Genomic DNA, 21,484 nt, shown 5'->3' with positions numbered 1-21,484 from the left:
GGTCCAGGGGTTTATCAACCTTCAATCCAGTTAACTTTTCAAGTACTATCTCTTTATTAACATTAATTTATTTTCGTTCCTCAGTTTCACAAGTACCTTGGTTGCCTCACATTTCTAGATTATCTGTATCTTCCTCCGTGAAGAGAGACACAAAGTAACTGTTATTTTCCCCTCCATTTCCCTGTTCTCCATTATAAAGTCCTTTATTGGACCCCATATGCCATAGCTAACCTTGTGCTTTTCATATACCTAAAAAAAAGCATCTAAATTTTGCTTTTATGTTACTCTCTAATTTGCATTCGTATTCTATACCTTAATCAATTTTTTGGTGATCCTTTGTTGGGTTCTAAATTGCTCCCAATCTTCAGGCTGATCACTTTTTCTGGCATCCTTATAAGCCATTTCCTTAAGATCATGCAATCTTTAACTTATTTTGTTAAACGTAGTTGATTTACCTTTCCCTTTGGGTGTTTGTACCTTAGTGGAATGTATATCTGTTATAGACTGTGTAGTATTTCTTTAAATACTAGCCATTACCTGTTTACTGTCAAATTGTTTAGTGTATTTTCCCAATCCATGTTGGGAAATTAGGAGAAGAAACCACAGGGTCAAACAAGTTAATGGTAATTAATTAGGTCTAATTAAGATGTTTCCTTCACAAAAAGGGTTGATCAAAATATGGACTTGCACTATTGGATAGAGTATAGAAAGTAAGAACATAAGAATAATTTAGTAACCTATGAAATGCTGCAATGACAAAACTTAAAACAAAACTCTGTGAAGAATAAATGGATTAAGGGTTATAGTGTTCGGGTCAGAAAGTGGAGCTGAGTCCACAAAAGATCAGCCATGATCTCACTGATTGGCAGAGCAGGCTCGAGGGGCCAGATGGCCTACTCCTGCTCCTAGTTCTTACGTTCTTAAACCATCTGGATATTTGAAATAATTATTTTGGGAAAGCAGTCCTGACATATGAAGTAAATGTTTGTCACTCCAAAGTACTATCAGTGTTTCTAGCAATTTCTGGTGTTGAGGTGAGTTAGTGATGTGTAATTAACCTAATCTTGATTCATTGTTCATGGATGCACATTGGATCAATCACTGGTGCAGGAAGCAGACTGAAAAAAATCAAAGGTATACATCAGGATTTATTCAACAGGCCAAAGAATAACCCTTCATTGAAAGCTTTTTTTCCAGTTGCAAAGGCATACTGATGGACTTTAAGCCAATTTCCACAATAGGAGTCTACAGAGAACTTACCAAGAAAACAGAACACAATTATTTAGCAGTCAATTAACTGAAATCTCAAGGTACCACTGGAGAGCACCAGAATCATCTCCTGGACCCCTTTTTCAGTCCATTGATCTAAACAAAGACTGAAGAATATGGTGCACTAGTTGACCTCCTCTGGCAGCTGGACTGCCAGCTGTGATCGTTTTGCAAATGATCAGTAGGCATTTTAAATTTCAATCAAGGTTACACATATGCTCATGACTTTATACCTTGAGACCTTAGCCTACATAAGGTATTTCAATGTATGAAATGTGAATTTCTTGATGCAAAAATGACCACTTCGCTGGTGTCAGCCATGAGAATTAGAGAAGTCTGAGCTTATGTAACAACACTATCTGGCTTGATAATAAAGCTATAATCAGACTGAGTTTTAATGGTTATTATCAACACATTTTCATTCTCCACATCCTCTGGAAGTTGAACACACAATTAACTTTGAATAATAGAAAAGTTAAGTGCTTCTACATGGATACGGTGTGCAATATATCAAAGACTATGTATAAATTATGAAGCCTGGCTTGGGAAATTGGTTCCAGGTCCATAATGCACTTCGACTTGCTGGTAGGATGCAAATCTCATGAGTTCAGGGGCAGAAGGCAAATGTTAAAGAGGCTATATTGTAAAACCTGCACCTGTAATAACTTTAATTACTTCAACCCTGTCAATGTGTCCTGCTCTTTAGTTCAGTGTTATATATGGGTCAAAGTTGAGATATACAGGTCCAATCTTCAGGTAACAAAAACTCAGCTAAACCCTATTCCATCCAAAACATGTAGAAGGATCTTGTGATGTGGAATCCACCCAGTTTCTCCTATTGCGCATCACAAAATAGCCAGAAGAGTGGTTGTTGTAAACAACAGTTCAAGCCATTATGATTTTTCTGATAAACAGCTGAGCTATTCAGAAAGCAGGATCTTGATAGCACAGGAAGGATAAAATTGTATGATTCCTTAAATTCTTATAAGGAACTGTGCCTATTATTTCTTTCATTAGATAACTGGGATAATCCTACCTTGTAGATATAGGATAACATCAAAGAGGAGAATGACCTAAGTAATCCAACCTTTTCATTCCTAGGCAATAGAAATTGCAGGTAAAAGACACAAAACACAATTGAAGACTTTAGTCTTTGATAAGTTGTCTTGATATTGGAGTAAAATGTTTAAAATAGTACGATCTTAAAAAACTCATTCTTTTTATTCATGGCCCTTGGATATCTTGTTGCCTCTAAAATATGAAATGGGTCTCTGCAGTAACTTCCAATAAATATCCCTCAATAGAGAGAACCAGCATTACAATATTGTTCTTTCTATGTATTTCATTTGCTACATAAAAAATCTTTGTTAACCCATTTTCAATTTATTTCAAGTGCACAAACTCTACCAAAAGTGCTGTTTTACAAATGTGGTACTTCACCATCTTGATTAATTAGAATCAAAAGAAATTAATCATGAACCTCATCACTGAAAAAAGAAAATCTTCCAGCTGTTGAGTAAAGTTGGATGAGTTCTTCCCATAAAGATCCAAAAGTCCAGTAGATATGTTTAGAAATATTAAACAGAATATAAGCACCTTCCAAGTGAGTTCAGGACTTGATTTACAACTGTCAATCAGCCAGCAATTCCATGATGATTGGTAGCCATCTTTTGGTAAGCAAAACATAAACCCCGTCCACTGCCATACAACCTCTCTCTCTAGATGAGAAGACATAGAATTAGTCAAATATATGAGATTACAACATATGAAAAATCAATATATACTATCATATCGCTTTCAAAACAAAAGGGGCAAAATTCTCCGGTTCCCCAGCTGCATGTTTCTTGGCAGCGCGACGTTTGCTGGCAGCAAGATTCTATACTCCCACCACTTGTCAATGGGGTGTCCCATTGAAGGCACCCCATGCCGCCGGGAGACCCATGGGCAGGTGAAAAGTGAATTGCAAAGGCCAAAGAATTCCGGCCAAAATAACTTCATAGTCACAAATTCTTTTTTTGTTAACAGCCAAAAAATTCAAAATGACCACATTGTTGTATTTAGTTGGAAAGAACCAAATATACATTTCAACACATTTATGGGGAAGTTAATTTCCAGAGTTTCTCTCACTGAAGCTTTGGCAGTACAGCAGAAGCCCCAAGTAAATTCACACCACTCGCATCATTAAATACTGGAATTAAAATTCAATGACCCAATTTGCTATTCCAATTTTACAAATACTCAAGTGAACTTGTTCAAAGACTAAACCAAAAGAGTCCTTTGTTAGGTGTGAAATATAAATAGTTATGCAGTGCAAGTGTGAAAAGTAGACATTTTCAGTTCACAAAGATAAAAAAGGTATTTTGTATTTCATGATACTAATACATTAACTACAGCTTTTATATATATATATATATATATATATGGGAGTGCGAAGTTCCAAACTACAGTATATATTTCTGTCAATCCTGCAGCTTTGGAGTGACTCTCTGGCCAGTCTGAAATAGCACTCCTGCTGTATGCAATTCTGGAATACATGGGACATTTCATCGACTAACTTAACTTGTTAAGGAAGGAATACCCAAGCTGTTATGCAGGCAAGAAAATTGAAGATTCTAAAATAGCAAGAACATTTCAGGTGATCTTAACAATTGTTTATAAGGGGAGAATTTTAAACAAATATACTAACCCTAAACTTGCTGTTCCAAAGTTCCATGTCTTTCTTCCTCTCTTTCAGCAGGAATCTTAGTTATTTGAGGTTGCTGAACCATGGCTTATGCAGTGATTTTGCTACGGGGTAGGGCGAGAAGGTAAGCCCCAAGTCTATACCAGCTGGAATGGGGATCAAATCCCGCAGTCGTGGGGTAATTCTGAACAACATGCTAGCCATCTGATCAACTGAGCTGACTAGCTTCCTTCTTAATTTACATGTTTTAAAAGCATTAATTCTATAACCAAACTTCTCACGGAAAGAATACAATCTAACTTCTATGCTATTTCTAAAAATCTTCTGTTTGATGTGAACATACTTTGCACCATATTGCATCATAAATGGTATGGAAAAGAATGATCAATAAATGCTATTATTTTGTCCTGAATTCTATCTTCCCATAATCATTTATAAGCAGGCCAAAATTTTGAATCATCGTGCATGAACTGTGCAAATATTTTTAAACCTGCTTCGGCTTGTCTTAATACTGGAGTCCAATAAATGTTTGAAGTTTAGAAGCTTTCGCTTTCACTGAACACGCTCTCCCTTTGAGCACAGAATCAACAGAAACTTTATATGGTATCTTTAGTGGAAAGAATGTTCCAAACATAGCTAGATATGGAGAACAGGTAGCTGAAATGCAGGTGGAAAGCAGAGTTAAGGCAATAATCAGATCAGCCATGAACTTGATGAACGGTGCAGCAAGCTTAAAGGGTTAAATGGCAAATCCCTGCTCCTATTTATTGGGCGGGATTCTCAGTCGGCTGATGCCGATGTCAGGAAATGAGATTGGGCAGAAAATCGGTACCGGCGGCAAAATTGTGGTGGGCGCCAAATCACAATTCTCTGTCACCTCAACAGTTGCGTCAATGCTTTCCAGAACTCACCTACAATAAACGGGCCCGATCCGGTATGCTCCGTGGGCACTGCGATTCTCCTCCTCCAATGGCCAGGTTCACTTGTGCTTTTAAAAAGCGTGAAACCGGCGTCATGGCCGATGAGGGAGAGAGAGGAGGTAAGAAACGGAGAGACATGACTGCGAGCTGCCGGGCCGATAGCTGGTCGGGCTGGCTGGTGTGGGCGGAAGGTGTGGGGGGGGGGGGGAGGCAGACCGAGTGGCCGGGGTGAACCCCCATGGGACTGGGGCGGTGTCCAGGCCTGCGCACCCCACTGACAGTGACACTGGCTGTAGGTGGGTGCCCCCGTGCCCCCCTCCCCCCATCATCCCCCAAGTGACACTCAGGTTACAGTCCAACAGTGCTCTGAAAGCTAGTGTTTGAAACAAACCTGTTGGACTTTAACCTGGTGTTGTAAGACTTCTTACTGTACTCACCCCAGTCCAACGCCGGCATCTCCACATCAAGTGACACTGGGTATCATCGTAGAATTTACAGTGCAGAAGGAGGCCATTTGGCCCATCGAGTCTGCACCGGCTCTTGGAAAGAGCACCCCATCCAAGGTCAGCACCTCCACCCTATCCCCATAACCCAGTAACCCCATCCAACACTAAGGGCAAGTTTGGTCACTAAGGGCAATTTATCATGGCCAATCCACCTAACCTGCACATCTTTGGACTGTGGTAGGAAACCGGAGCACCCGGAGGAAACCCACGCACACACGAGGAGGATGTGCAGACTCCGCACAGACAGTGACCCAAGCCGGAATCGAACCTGGGACCCTGGAGCTGTGAAGCAATTGCGCTATCCACAATGCTACCATGCTGCCCTCACCCTCCCCACCCTTGTACCCCAGCTCCCACCCTCCACCCCACCACCCCTGCACCCCAAACTCTACAATACCACACCCGACAACCAACTCCCGGTCGGTCATCACGCAACCCACTCAAGGGCCCACAGACTCTAAGGGGGCATGGAATGGGGGCTGCAGAACATACAGCTGGCAGGGGTAGTGCCAGCCGATGGTACCCCTGGCAGCAGGGATGGGTGCCAGGGGCAGAGTCCCCATGGTGCCAGGCACCGACGGGTCCAGGACTGTGGAGATGGGGGGGGAGGGGAAGAGTCCGCAGTACCAACTAGGGCATCATGTAGCCCATTGTACCTGGTTGGGCATAGTGGTACACACCATGCTAACATGTCTGCCTTTCACCCCCTGCAGACAACGGATATTGGAATTCAACCAGCAATGGTGGCCTTCCTCCTACTCGCCACAGCCCTGGGGGATGCTCTGCAGCTATACGAGCTGGAGCTGCTTGAGGAGGAGGAAGTTACCGCAGCAGAGTGTGCCCCAGAGGAACAGGAGGCAGCCACTCAGGATGGAGAGATGGCCACCCAACAGGCCAAGGAATAAGAGGTGTAAAAGAGGAGCTGCATGAGGCCTTGTGTGTAACCTGCTCGTCCGGACATGTCTTTGAAAACTCCGGCTGAGCATGGGGACAATGCAACATATCTGCCAGATCATGGCGTACCTGGCACCGTGGAGGAATAGGGGAGGACACCTGCTCCCCAGTGGCCATCAAGTTGATGGTCACCCTGAGCATCTACGGCATGGAGTCTTTCCAGGTACTGAATGGGGACTTGTCCAGGATCTCACCGAGCTCGGTGCACAGGTGCTGGTTTAGCACACTGGGCTAAATTGCTGGCTTTTAAAGCAGACCAAGGCAGGCCAGCAGCACGGTTCAATTCCCGGACCAGACTCCCCAAACAGGCGCTGGAATGTGGCGACTAGGAGCTTTTCACAGTAACTTCATTGAAGCCTACTCGTGACAATAAACGATTTTCATTTTTCATTTTCATTTTCACAGATGCATCACTGCCTTCACTGAGGCCTTATATGCCCGGTTGGCACAATACATCCATTTCAATGTGGACCGAGCCCACCAGGATGCCTGCCATCGCCAAAATGCCCTGGGTCCAGGGGGTGATTGATGGGATGCATGTCACCCTACAAGCACCTGCAGAAGACAGGCTGGTCTTCACAAACCCAAAGAGGTTCTACTCAATGAACGTGCAGATGGTGTGTCACCATGAGATGCGCATCATGCACGTCTGCGCTTGACACATGGGCAGTGTGCATGACACCTTCATCCTGACACACTCTATGGTTCCTGGTTTCTTCGAGGCGTTTCCCCCCAGTTGGGGGGCTGGCTTGTGCACCGGGGGTAATCCACTGTGGTTATGGAACCCCCAGGATCAACATCATTGGGGGTTCAGTGAAGGTAATGTCATTGAATGTCAAGAGGAAATTGTTAGATTCTCTCTTTTGTTGGATATTGTGACTGCCTGGAACTTGTGTGGTTATTTGTTACTTATCAGCTCAAGCCCGAAGGTTGCCTAGGTCTTGCTGCATGGGGACACAGATTGCTTCAATATCTGAGGGATTGTGAATGGCATTAAACACTATGCAATCATCAGTGAATATACTTATTTCTGATCTTATGATGGAGGGAAGATTATTGATGAGCAGCTGAAGATGGTTGAACTCAGATGATTAGCCCCCCCAAATTATAATAATCTTCTTTCGTGCGAGCAGAAAGTTTCCCCTGATTCCCACTGACTTCCATTTTGCTGGGCTTCCTTGATGCCACGCTCAGTCAAATGCTGCCTTGGTATCAAAGGCAGTAATTCTCAAATTACCTCTGGAATTCAGCTCTTCTTTCATGGGCTATGGGCTTTGCTGGCAAGGCCAACATTTATTACCCAAATCTAACTGTCCTTGAATGAAATGGTATGCGAGGGCATTTCAGAAAGCAGTTAGAGCAGCAGGATTTAGAGCCAACCAGAGAGCAGGCTATACTAGATCTGGTAATGTGTAATGAGACAGGATTTATTTAATGGTTATGTCATTAAAGAGCTCATGTTGAAGGCACCACTAGGTAGTAATGATCATAATATGATTGAATTTTACATTTATGTTGAGGGAGAGAAGAGTGGACATCTGGGACCATGGTCTAAAATAAAACCATCTGCAATAAGGGCAATTATGAGGAGATGTAGACAGCTGACTGAAGTGAACTGGGAAACTTATTCAGGATAAAACAAAGGAGGTATTTCAGAAAAGATATATTCCAATGAGAAAGAGTCCAAGGGAAAGATGTACCATCCGTGCCTAACTGAGGAAGTTACAAATCGTATCAAACTGAAATAAAAAGTATATAATTCCACAAAGATAAGTGGCAGGTCAGAAAATTGGACATAATACAAACAACAGCAAAGAATAACCAAAGGATTAAAACGGCGGAAGAAATTAGAGTATGAAAGAAAACTAGCTAGAAATGTAGAACCAGATAGTAAGAGTTTCTACAGCTATTTGAAAATGAAAAGAGTAAGCCAAGTGATGGTTGGTCCTCTGGAGAGTGAGTTCTGAGGAATTAACAATAGAAAATAAGGAAATGGTGGATGAATTGAACAAATATGTTGCTTTTGCCTTCGCTGTAGAAGATCGATAACATGCAATAAATAATTGTGAATCAGGGGGTGAAAGAGAATTAAAACCAATTACAATCACCAGGGAAAAAGGAGTTTCTACTCGGTCCAGCCCACACGTAGAAATATTTTCATCAGTGGGGTGACCAGCTCCTCAGACATCAGGGCCGGGATTGTCCCCTACCCAGCGAGGCGGGGGGTCCTGGCGTGTTGGAGTGGCGTGAACCACTCCGGCGTCGGGCCGCCCCGAAGGTGCGGAAGTCTCCGAACCTTTAAGGGCCAAGCCCTCACATAGAGGTACCCCCTCTATGTAGCCCATGCCGGAGTAGTTCCCGCTCCGCTGGCTGGCATGAACAGCCTTTGGCGCCTCGCCAGCCGGGGCCAAAAGGACTTCGCCGGCCGACGTAAGTCCGCGCATGCGCCGGAGCGTCAGCGGCTGCTAATGTCATACCGGCGCATGCACAGGGGAGGGGGTCTCTTCCACCTCTGCCATGGTGAAGACCATGGTGAAGGTGGAAGAAAAAGACTGCCCCCACAGCACAGGCCCGCCCACCGATCGGTGGGCCCTGATTGCGGGCCAGGCCACCGTGGGGGCACCCCCCCGGGGCAGATCGCCCCGCGCCCCCCCCCCCCCCCCCCCCCAGGACCCCGGCGCCCGCCCACGCCGGCAATCCCACCAGTCAGGTAGGTGGTTTAATCCACGCCGGTGGGAGAGGCTTGTCAGCGGCAGGACTTCGGCCCATCGCGGGCTGGAGAATCGCCGCGGGGGGGCCTGCCGACCGGCGGGGCGCGATTCCCGCCCATGCTGAATCCCAGGTGGCGGAGAATTCGGGACACGGCGGGGGCGGGATTGATGCCGGCCCCAGGTGAATCTCCGACCCGGCGGGGGGTCTGCGAATCCCGCCCCAGGGCACCATTTTGAAAGGATGCCCCGATCTTTAAATGACCTGCAGGGTCCCCCACATCCCCAACCATGGACAATGCCACCCCATTAAGACATGGGCATTCATCCCACAAGTGAGCTTTCAGCCCCCCTCCTTTCAGGATCACCCTCCCAAACCTTTATGAAGCCCCTTCATACCATCCCTTCAACCCCCCGTTCTTCATATCACCCTTCCATGGGCATGACCTCCTTTAGGCCCCAACCCTTGTCTGTGCCAAACTGCCATCCAGACATCCTGGCACTGCCATGCTGGCACCCAGACAGTGCCCCTGGCACCTGGCAATGCCAACCAGGCACCCTGGCAGTGCCAACCTGGGTTTCAGGTGCGGGAAGCAATTCCTAGGTGCCGCGAGAATGCGGCCTCAACCACGTCACGCATATTTAAATCAGCCTAATGGGTGTGATCCAGATCGCAGAGGGCTCCCTGGGTTGTGTGACTCGTGCACGGTTATTCTCCCGGCGCGAAGCCCGGTTTGGGGCACTCCCGCAATGCTCTCGGCGCGCCCAGATCGGGCACAAGGCAATGGAAAAATCGCACCCCTACATTCTAGAAAGGTCTCATCAGATTGTAAAACAGAAACTGTAACTCCTCTATTCAAGAAAGTAGGAAGACTAGTAGGAAACTACAGGACAGTTAGCTTAACATCTGTTATATGGAAAAAGCTGGAATATATTAGTAAGGAGGAAATTCTGAATTTGTCCATTTTGATAGAATAGAAAAACAGCATAATATTTAAATGGAAAGAGATGACAAAACTCTGAGGTACAGAGGGATCTAGGTGCCGTGGTACATGAAACACCAGAAGTTAACATGCAAATGATCAGAAAGACATATGGAATGCTGATGTCTATTGCAAAGGGAATGGAATAGAAACGTAGGGATGTTTTGCTGATGTGTAGAGCATGGCTAAAACCATATCTGGAATATTGTGTACTGTTTTAGCCTTCTTATTTAAGAAAGGATAGAAATGTGTTCAAAGCAGTCCACAGACGGTATAGCTAGGATTGGGGTGCTATCAATCTGATAAGAAAAGATTGAACAGTTTGGGTCTGTCTCCATGGAGTGCAGAAGAATGAGAGGTGATTCTTACTGAATCATCTCAGATCCTCAGGGAACTTGACAGGGTGGGTGAGGGAGACGAGGGGCTGGATTCTTCCGCCCCACCCGCCACAAGATCGCCGCAGGCGAGACGCGAACAATATAAAAGTCTATTATCCTCGGGCGGGACTTTCCGGTAGCCGGGCGTGCACAGCCAGAGAATCCTGCCCTAAGTCTAAGGTACACAGTTAAGGAGTCTCCCGTTTAAGTCAGAGATGAGAAATTTTTTTCTCAATCGGGAGTCTTAGGAACTCTTTTCCCCAGAGAGCAGGGATGCAGGATCATTAGACATTTATAATAATAATAATCTTTATTGTCACATGTAAGCTTACATCAACACTGCAGTGACGTTATTATGAAATGCCCCTAGTCGCCACATTCTGGTGCCTGTTCGGGTACATGGTGGGAGAATTCAGAATGTCTAAATTATCTAACAGCATGTCTTTCGCGACTTGTGGGAGGAAACCGGAGCACCCGGACACACAGACACAGAGAGAACATGCAGACTCCGCACAGACAGTGACCCAAGCCGGGAATCGAACCTGGGACCCTGGAGCTGTGAAGTTACCATGCTGCTACCATTTTTAAGGCAGAGTTAGAAAGATTTTTAATGAACAAGAGAGTCAAAGGTTTTGGGGGATAGTTAGGACTGAGGATTTGAAGCCAGAATCAGATCAGCAATTATCTTACTGAATGGCAAAGAAGGTGCTGAACAGCCGACTTAATTCAAATGTTCTTTCAAGTGCCAGCCACATTGAGGTGGGTTTGGGATTACATAGAATCCCTCCAGTGCAGAAGGAGGCCATTCAGGCCATCAAGTCTGCACCGACCCGACAAAAGAGCACTTTGCCGAGGCCTACGCCCTTGCCATATCCCTGTAACCCCACCTAACCTTTGGACATTAAGGGGCAATTTACCATGGCAATCCACCTACCCTGCACATCTTTGGGCTGTGGGAGGAAACCAGAGCACCCAGAGGAAAACCACGCAGACACAAGGAGAACATACAAACTCCACCCAGTCACCCAAGGTTGCAATCGAACCTGGGTCCCTGGCGCTGAGGCAACAGTGCTAACCACTGTGCCACCAGGGTAAGGATAGCACATTTCTATCCCTGAAGGGCGTTAATGAATTAGATGGGTTTTTACAACAATCAATGAAAGCTGTCATGGTCACACTTGCTGAGCCAGCTTTATGTTCCAGATTTACTAATTGAAATTAAATTCCACCAGTTGCCATCGTGGAATTTGAACCCGTGACTTCAGAACATTAGCCTAGGGTTCTGGATTATTAACCTGGTGACATTTTGAAAACATTTGCTTTGACCTCTTAACATTTAATATCAAAAATTTACAAAATAAAACCAACACAAGTATCAAAATATTCCAAGCGACAACAGTAATAACCCCAGTTAACAGAAATACAACCCAAACAACCCACCCCCCTCCCCCAACTAACAGCTAAGAGTGACCAATTCCTTGAAATACAATATGAAAGGCCGCCATCTATGGTAGAACCCATCAATCGACCCCCTCACTGTAAATTTGACCTTCCCGAGGTACAGAAACTCCATCAAGTCACCTAGTCCTGTTGAGGCAAAAGGTGGCATCGCCTGACTGGAGCTCAGCAGAATTCACCTCCGAGCAATCAACGAGGCAAATGCCAGGGCATCCGCCCCCGCACTTGTCCTCAGCTCCGGCTATTCCGACACCCCAAATATAGCTACTGACGGATAGGGCTCTAAATCCACATTTAGGATTGCATATAAGGTGCTGAAAAAAGACCCCCCAAAACCCACCAGTTTGCGACAGGACCAGAATATGTGTGTATGATTTATGGGCCCTCTCGAATACCACTCGCACCTATCTTCCAAAGTTGCAAAAAAATCGACACATTCTGGTGAGATGCACCCTAAACCACCTTGAGCTGGATCAAGCTCAACCTTGCACAGGATGACGTCGCATTCACCCTGCAGAGTGACTCACTCCATACCTCCTCCTTCAAAGTGGGTCCCAGTTCCGCCTCTCACCTGACATTCACCTGTTCTACCGAGACCTGCTCTTCTCCCAAGATCCGTCCATAGATCCCGGACGTGCTGCCCTCTTCTAACCCTACAGAGGAAAATACCCTCTCCAATAAAGTGGACAGCTGCGCTACCGGAAATGTCTGCCTGGAAGTACATAAAAGTATCTGCTTCCTAGTCACCACACCACGCCAACACCTTTTCCATTGGTCGCCTCATAATAAAACATCAAATTCGACAACACCAGAGCCCCCCTTCACCTGCCTATCGCTTTGTAGGACCCCGTACGCCGTATGGACAGCCTCAGGATGTCACGAGGCCCTCCCCAGATGGGCCGAGTACCCGACGGCGTCGGTCGTGCGTCCTATTTATTTTCAGGAACTCGGCGTGGTGGCTGCGGGCTAAGTTCAGCACTGCCACAGTCGGCATGTGGGGGGGGGGGGGGCGATCCGCGGGCAGGGGAGTTTTGGCGAGGGCTGGGGGCACTGGTGGGGGAGGTCTGGGAGTGGCGAGCCTGTCTAAAGGGGTCGCAATTTGGCAGGCCGGGTCCGCATACGGCCGCCGCTATGTTGCATGGCACGGCAGCTGCAGGCCGCCGCCATGCGCATGCACAGCCATGGACCCTGCAATTCTCCGGCCTTATCCGCAGCTAGAGCCGGGTGCTCTATGCTGCACACCTCGTTGCCCCACACGAGATGGGGTATTGGTAGCCGTTTTGGGCCGTTTCTTCAGTTGTTAAATGCCATTGTTCCCACGCTGGCATCAGCACTTCATCTCAGAATCGGAGAATCCAGCCCCCTGTGTTCTATTCCACTCCTTACAGTTCTTCCCCACTTGTTCGAGGCCCTCAGAGAAATAGCCAATGGCTTGATTAACAATGCCAATGGGAGAGAGGACATAGTCCACCCTTGCCTTGGCACCCTATGCAGTCGAAATGACCCTGAATGTGTGGTGTTAGTGCACACACTAGTAGATGGAGCTTCATATAACAGCCGCATCCTACAACACAACCCCAGGACCACCCCAAACATCTTCAGAACCGCAAAAAGATAGCTCCACTCAACCCTACCAAATGCTTTTTCTACATCCAGATACACGCTTATCTCCAGTTCCGGCACCAATACTGGGGTAGGAACTATGTTGAGTAACCACTTTGTATAGGACAACAGTTTTCTGCTTTTCACAAAGCCTGTCTGATGTTCCCCACCTCCTTCGGGAAACAGGGCAAATGAATTATTAAATATCCCCAACACCAACGGGGCCAACTGATCCACGAACGTCTTATAAAACATGACTTTGAAATCAGCTGGCCCTGTGCCTTCCCTGCCTGCACCTTTCAAAAAGCTGTTTGAACCTCCTCCAACTCCAATGGCCCTTCCAACTCCTGCCAAATTCCACGCAGGCTCTTATGCGGCCAAAATGTTGGAGAAAATAATGGGGGAAGATGGCCTTTGACCGGCCCCTGGGGGTTGATCAGGCACTTATTAGGAAGCTGGAGGCAAATGAGGCACCAAGGTCGATGGTGGTGAGGCTACACCGGTTCTTGGACAAAGAGAAGGTCTTGCGGTGGGCCAGGAGATGTACCTGGGAGAGTACATCATGATCTGGATTCGGAACTGGCAAAGAGAGAGCCGGATTGAACTGGGTCAAGGCTGCCCTCTTTAAGAAGGGGATGAAGTTCAGGATGCTTTACCTGGCCCACCGTTGGGTGATCCACAATGGCTGTGAATACTATTTTGGAACACCGGAGGAGGCAATGAAGTTTTTATGAGACAATGAATTGGCAGCAGAGGGAGGACATTGAACTTTGGAGGAAATGTGAGGTGGTGTTGGTTCTCCCTGCCCTTGTTTTTGATGTATTGTTCTGTGTTCTTTGTTGGGTGATAGCCAGGGGAGAACCTTTCTTCTCTTAGGGGCTGTTTAGCGTTTTCAGGGGTTCTTAAGTGGGATCACGGAGGAAGGTGGAGGGTGAGTGCATCGTTTTTTCTTCTTTACATTGTTATTGCTGTTTGCACTATGTAAGCGTGCAAGCGGGGAGGAGGGGAATCCGTGGGGGGTAGGATGCTTGGCGCCATGGGCTGGGGCTGCCAGGCATATGGGCGAGCTAGTTCACCGGAGCGCAGTGGGGGGAGGTCAGGTGGTTAGAGTTTTAGAGGGGGATGTGATAGTTCTGGGAGGGGGGGGCGGGGGGGACTGCTTGATGGGGGTGGGGCAGTTGATATGCAATAAGGAGGAACTTGGTGACGGTGGACACCTGAGGGCATGCCTGGTGGGTTGCAGGACACGAACCTGGGGTTAGCCAAAGGGGTATGGTTGATCGTCAGGGGAGGGGGGTGGCCCGACCATCCCCCCCCCCCCCCCCCCCCCCCCCCGACCAGGCTGATCACATGGAATGCGAGGAGGCTGAATGGCCAGTTAAACGGTCGCGCATGTTCACACACCTGAGGAGTTTAAAAGTGGACGTGACCTTTCTACAAAAAAGCATTTGAACATTGGGAACCAGATTAGGCTGAGGAAGGGGTGGGTTGGACAGCTTTTTCACTTGGGGTTGGATATGAAGATGCGGGATGTGGCGGTGCTAACGGGGTAGCATTTGAGGTGGGAACATTTTGGCAGACCCGGGAAGAAGGTTTGTGATCGTGAGCGGAAAATTGGAGGGGATGCCAGTAGTCCTGGAGAACCGTTATGCGTCAAATTGGGATGATGTCCAATTTATGAGGCGGGTGTGGAGGATGATCCCGGACCTGGACTCGCAACGGGTGGGGGTGGGGGGTTGGGTGGGGAGGGGGGGTGGTTTAATACAGTTATCGAGCAGAGATTGGACCGGTCGAAGATCGGCAATGACGAAGGAACTAAGGAGGTTCATGGAGCGCATGGTGGGAGTGGACCCATGAAGGTTTGGGAGGGCGAAGGAATTTTCGTACATCTCCAGAGTGTACTCGCGGATCGATCACTTTGTGATGGATAAGACTTTGCTGGCGGGTTGGTTGACTCGGGGTATTCGGCGACTGTGATTTCTGACCACAGATCCAAGTGGATCGCTAGTAGACTTGCACGTGGACGGGGGAGGGGGGTAGGTAACCAGCGCCCCCATTGGAGACTAGATGTGGGGCTGCTAGTAGATGTGAACAGGTGAGGGCCAGATATGTGGAACTGAATGACACGGGTGAGTTTTTAGCCGCCAGGTTATGGGAGGCGCTTAAGGCAGTGGTCAGGGGGGAGATTATATCAATTTGGGTGCACAGGACAGGAGCGTGTAGAGATGGTTAGGCTGGTGGAGGAGATCCTGCTGGTAGATAGCAGATACTCGAATGCCTCGGAGGCAGGCTTGTTGCAGGAGCGGCAGAAGGAAAATGGATTTGGGTTGGTATCAACAGGGAAGACAGTGGGGCAGTTAAGGAGGGCCAGGGGGGCAGTGAATAAATATGGGGGAAAGTCGAGTAGGATGTTGGCTCACCAACTCAGGAAGCAGGATACGGCGAGGGAGGTTGGAAAGGTAAAGGATGGGAGAGGAAGGATGGTCCTGGAGCCAGTGGGAGTGAATGGGGCGTTTGAGGAATTTTATTAGAGGTTATATGAATCAGAACCCCCAGTGCGGGGAGAAGAGATGTGGCGATTTCTAGATGGGTTGGAATTCCCCAGAGTGGAGGAGGATTTGGTAGAGGGGCTGGGGGCACCGATTGGACTGGAGGAGGTGATGGAGCGCATCAGGGCGATGCAGGCCGGGATGGCTCCGGTCCGGATGGGTTCCTGGTGGAATTTTATGAGGTTTTTGCGGGATCTGGGGCCCCTGCTGGTAAGGGCATACACAATGAGACAAGGGAGAAGGGAGAGCATCCATCCCCCTACATTATCGCAGGCTTCAATATCCTTAAATTTGAAGAAGGATAGATGAAAAAAAAATTAAATGAAAATCGCTTATTGTCACAAGTAGGCTTCAATTGAAGTTACTGTGAAAAGCTCCTAGAATAGGGACCCAGAGCAGTGTAGGTCCTACCGCCCGATCTCGGCGCTAAATGTGATGCCAAACTGCTGGCTAAAATCTTGGCCTCGCGGGTCGAGGACAGTGTACCTGGTTACTAAGGAAGGACCAGACGGTGTTTGTAAAGGGGAAGCATTTGTCGACGAATGCTAGGCACTTATTAAATGTGGTTATAATGCCCCAATGGATCAGGAGGTGGAGATGAAGTTGGTGGTCTCCATAGATGGGGAGAAAGCCTTTGATCAGGTAGAATGGTAATATCTGTGGGAAGTACTTTCACGGTTCGGATTTGGGCAGGGAATTGTGGATTGGGTCCGGTTGCTGTATAGGGTGCGGGTAGCAAGTGTAAGGATGAATCGGGTGAGCCTGGGGTATTTTGGATTGCATCGTGGCACAAGGCAGGGATGCCAATTCTCCCCGTTGTTTTTTGGCCTGGCAATAGAGCCATTAGCAATAACGCTTAGAGCATCAAAGAGTTGAAAGGAATAATGCAAAGTGGGGTGGGGGTGGGGGGGGGGGGGGGGGGGGGGGGGGGGGGAGCACAAGGGTTTTTGCAATACACAGGCAATCTGTTATCTTACATTCGGGGGATCATGAACATCTTGGACTTTCCGGGTATAAATTAAGCATGGGGAAGAGTGAGGTCTTCCCGATTCAAACAAGGGGACAGGAGGGGAGACTGGCTGAGCTTCCATTTAAAATGGTGGGGCGAACTTTAGATATGTGGGCATTCAGGTGGCACGGAGATGGGAACAATTGCACAACTTGAAGCTGGTGTGGTTGGTAGAGCAGATGAAGGGGGATTTTAAGAGGTGGGACGTGCTCCCGCTGACACTGGCGGGGGGGTGCTAACTGTGAAAATGATGGTGCTTCCGAGGTTCCTATTAGTTTTTCAGTACCTTCCAATTTTTATCCCAAAAACCGTTTTTAGGAAAGTTAACACCCTGATTTGGGGGTTTGTTTGAGCAGGGAAATCCACCCTGGGTAAAGAAGGTTCTGCAGGAGCGGACACCTGGTGAGGTATGGGGGGCTCTGGTCTTGCCAAACTTGATGAATTATTACTGGGCAGTAAATATAGCTATGGTTAGGAAGTGGGTAGTGGGGGAGGGGTCAGTGTGGGAGTGGATGGAGGCAGCCTTTTGTGACGACACTAGTTTCGGGGCACTATTGACAGTGCTTCGGCCGTTCTCGACGGCCAGGTACTCCACAAGCCCGATGGTGGTGGCTGTTAGGAATGGGTTCAGAGACATTCCAATTATGTGCCAAATTTATGTTAAGGATCCAATAATTGACACTGATATGTAAACGGATTGCAGGTGGCACTTGCGGTGTGTGGTGATAGAGTTTTGTCTAGACAAATAAATTTGCCTTTGTCAAGGCAAATAAAGGTATTTGAGAAAGGAACAGAACTCTTGATTCTTTACTCAACAGCAGCCAGAAGCTAACAGTGGCAGCCCTGAGGGTGTGGGGACAGTGGCGGTAGCACCTGAGGTTGGAGGGTGCCTTGGTTTGGGCAACGATCTGTGGGAATCATACATTTGCTCCGGGGGTGGTGACGGGCGGGGATCGAGCGGTTTGGGGACCTATTTGTAGGGGGCAGCTTCTCGAGCCTAGAGGAACTGGAAGAGGAGTATGAGCTGCTCAGTGGTTCTGATACTTACAGATATGGGATTATGTTAGGAAGCAGGTGCTGTCTTTTCCCAAACTGCCGCCCCCGGGGCTGCACGACAAGGTGGTGTCGAAAACAGGAGTTGGCGAGGGCAGAGATTTATAAGGAATTAATGGACTAGGAGGGAGCTCCGAAAGGAGAAATTAAACAGAAGTGGGAGGAAGTGCTAGGGTGGAGGTGGAGGCTGGGCTATAGGAAGAGGCTGTGAGGAGAGTGAATGCATCCTCTTTGTGTGCGAGTGGTTCGTAGGCCGCATATGACGGTAGCAAGAATGAGCACGTTCTTTGAGGGCATGGAAGATAGGTGTGGGTGGTATGCGGAGGGCCTGCAAACCATGTCCACATGTTTTGGGCTTATCCAAAACTGGAGGGATTCTGGTGGGGGTTTGTTGACGTTATGTCTGAGGCACTGAAGGTGAAGGTTGTCCCGAGCCAGAAGTGTCGAATTTCAGAGTGTCGGAAGACCTGGGAGTACAAGGGGGCTAGAGAGACCGACGTCTTGGCCTTTGCCTCCCTGGTAGCCCGGAGATGGATCTTGTTGGAATGGAGGGACCCGGGGTCGCTGAAACCGGGGGTGTGGAGGAGCGACCTCGCGGAATTCCTGGAGCTGGAAAAAATTAAGTTTGCTTTGAAAGGGTCTATGAGAGTGTTTGCCCGGAGAGGGAAGACGTTTATTGACTTCTTCAAAGATAGTTAAGGTGTCACCTGCATGTGTGTGTGTGTGTGTGTGGGGGGAGGGGGGAGGAGTTATAGGGGTAAAAATGTGGGAGGCAGGGAGGATGGGGTGGTTGGGTGCTATTTATTGGTTCTGAGACTTCCTGTTTCTTCTCTATTTCTTGGTTTTGGTTGTGTTCCATGTATATATTTATAAATGCCTTAAAACAGTTTTTAAAAAAAATACACATTCACTAACACTAAGGCCTTCCCCTCCTGTGTACCTGTTACCATCACATAATGACCCCCTGATTGGCCAGAACTGTCCCACCTGAAAATGAACCATTTTGCTGACCAGAATCTCCACCCCCCATACGCCCTACTGTCAAACCCCGAGTGGAAAATCTGGCTCATCAAGGCCCTTACGCAACCTGGTCTGATCCCGGATCTGCAGATGAGTTTCTTATAGGAACACTACATTGGCACCCAAACCTTTCAAATGCGAAAAAACTCTTGCCCTCTTCACAGCAGCCGCCCCCCCCCCCCCCCGCAAGCACATTCCAGATGACTAACCTTTTCGGGGGTCTCTCACCCACCCTCCTCCTCGAGTCTGCCATCCATACCATGATACAATACTCCTACACAAATTGTTGGGTCACAGGCCCACTTAAGATGGTAACCCATCCACTACATCACCACTCCCCCATTTTTATCTTTGTTTTTAAAACTGAGATGATTTCCAAAGCAAACATCCACATTTGGACCAAGGCTGTAATGAGATCTGAAGCCAAGTGGCCTTGGCAGAATCTAAAACTATCGCAACTGGATGTGACAGAACTACAGAGTTTGATCTACTTTGTTGGTTGTGGGATCACTTAGCTTTGTCTATAACATGCTTTTTCTGCTGCTTTGTATGCCTGTAGCTCTGTGTTGCAACTTCACAAGGTTGTAACCTAATTTTTAGGTACTCTTGGTCCTCTCCGAGCATGCTCTCTTACACTCTTCACCGAACCAGGGGTTGGTCCACTGGCAGGATAATGTAAGAATAACGTATATGCGGAACATAAGATTATAGATCATGCTTGAGTACAGTTTTGTTGCTGTTGATAGCCAAATATCTCATGGATTATCTATCCCATGTAGTATGGTGGTAGTGTCACACAATATGTACGCTCCATAAGGTCTGACAAGTGATCACTTCCACAAATACTGTCATCGACAGATTGTCAGGTAGATTGGCATGGAAAGGTTAAGTAGGCTTGATCCTCTTGTTTTATCTTTCAGGGTCAGTTAATTTGGACAGTAACTGGTATGAACCACTCTTGGTATTGGACAATGAGGTTAGCCACTCAGAATATATTCTATGTCATTGGTACCCTTGGTGATTCTTCCAAGTGACGTTCAACAAAAAGAGCACTAACTCATCACTGTGAGATGTTGGTAGGTAAAAATGAGCAAGTTTTCATAACCATGTATGACCTGATACCATGAGACTTCATAGGATGTACAGTTAATGTTGAGGAGTCCTAGGTTCACTCCTTGCAAACTGCACACCACTATGCCACCACTCTGGTAGGTCTGTGCTGTCAGTAGGATAGGTCATACTAAGGAATGGTGATGGGACTGGGACATTGACATTTCAGTGAGTATGGCTATGTTATTCTTTCAGTGTCAGAGACACAGGTGAGGAGACTGGGCATGTTAGGCATAGTCTATAGGTCACCAAATAATAACATCACGGTAGGACGGGCAATAAACAAAGCAATAACTGATGCATGTAAAACTGGTACGGCAATTATCATGGGGGATTTTAATCTACATGTCGATTGGTCAAACCAGGTGGGTCGAGAAGTCTTGAGGAGGAGTTCATAAAATGTATCCGCAATAGTTTTCTCAAACAAGATGTAATGGAGCCCACAAGGGATCAAGCTATCCCAGATCTGGTCCTGTATAATGAGACAGGAATAATTAATGATCTCATAGTTAGGGATCCTCTCGGAAGGAGCGATCATAGTATGGTTCAATTTAAAATGCAGGTGGAGTATGAGAAGGTAAGGTCCTATACCAGTGTCTTGTGCTTAAACAAAGGAGTCTACAATGGGATAAGGGAGGAGATGGCTAGGATAGATTGGGAGCAAAGGCTTTGCAGTGGGACAATTAAGGAACAGTGGAGGACTTTCAAAGAGATTTTTTTTTTAATTTAGAGTACCCAATTAATTTTTTCCAATTAAGGAGCAATTTAGTGAGACCAATCTACCTACCCTGCACATCTTTGGGTTGTGGGGGCGAAACCCACGCAAACACGGGGAGAATGTGCAAACTCCACACGGACAGTGACCCAGCGCTGGGATCGAACCTGGGACCTCGGCGCCGAGAGGCGGCAGTGCTAACCACTGCACCACCGTGCTGCCTCAGATTTTTCACGCTGCTAAGAAAAAGTATATACCAGTGAAAAGGAAAGACTGTAGGAAAAACGATAATTAGCCATGGATATCTCAGGAAATAGAGGAGGGTATCAAATTGAAAGAAAAGGCATACAAAGTGGCAAAGATTAGTGGGAAACTGGAGGATTGGGAAATCTTTAAAGGTCAACAGAAAGTCACGAAAAAAGCTATAAAGAAAAGTAAGATAGATTATGAGACTAAACTAGCTCACAATATAGAACATAGCAAAAATTTCTGCAAATATATAAAACGAAAAAGAGTAGCTAAGGTAAACATTGGTCATTTGGATGATGAGAAGGGGGATTTAATAATG

At 47.1% G+C, this 21,484-nt stretch overlaps 1 protein-coding gene across 6 annotated transcripts in view; it reads right to left on the bottom strand.

The window, feature by feature from the left end:
- Positions 1 to 1,130: 1,130 nt before the first annotated feature.
- The window catches only part of gra (granulito), a 325,500-nt gene continuing 305,146 nt past the window's right edge, over positions 1,131 to 21,484 (bottom strand). For all 6 annotated transcript variants that reach the window (XM_038809070.1, XM_038809071.1, XM_038809074.1 and 3 more), the window contains one exon: positions 1,131 to 2,987. In XM_038809070.1, coding sequence (XP_038664998.1) covers positions 2,904 to 2,987 — 84 coding nt within the window. In that variant the 3' untranslated portion in view covers positions 1,131 to 2,903. The remainder of the gene's footprint in view (positions 2,988 to 21,484) is intronic.

This window comes from Scyliorhinus canicula, chromosome 10 (genome assembly GCF_902713615.1).
Source record: "Scyliorhinus canicula chromosome 10, sScyCan1.1, whole genome shotgun sequence".
NCBI classification, from domain to species: domain Eukaryota; kingdom Metazoa; phylum Chordata; class Chondrichthyes; order Carcharhiniformes; family Scyliorhinidae; genus Scyliorhinus; species Scyliorhinus canicula.
The sequence above is the reverse complement of the archived record's forward strand: the minus strand, read 5'-3'. Positions and strand labels throughout refer to the sequence as shown.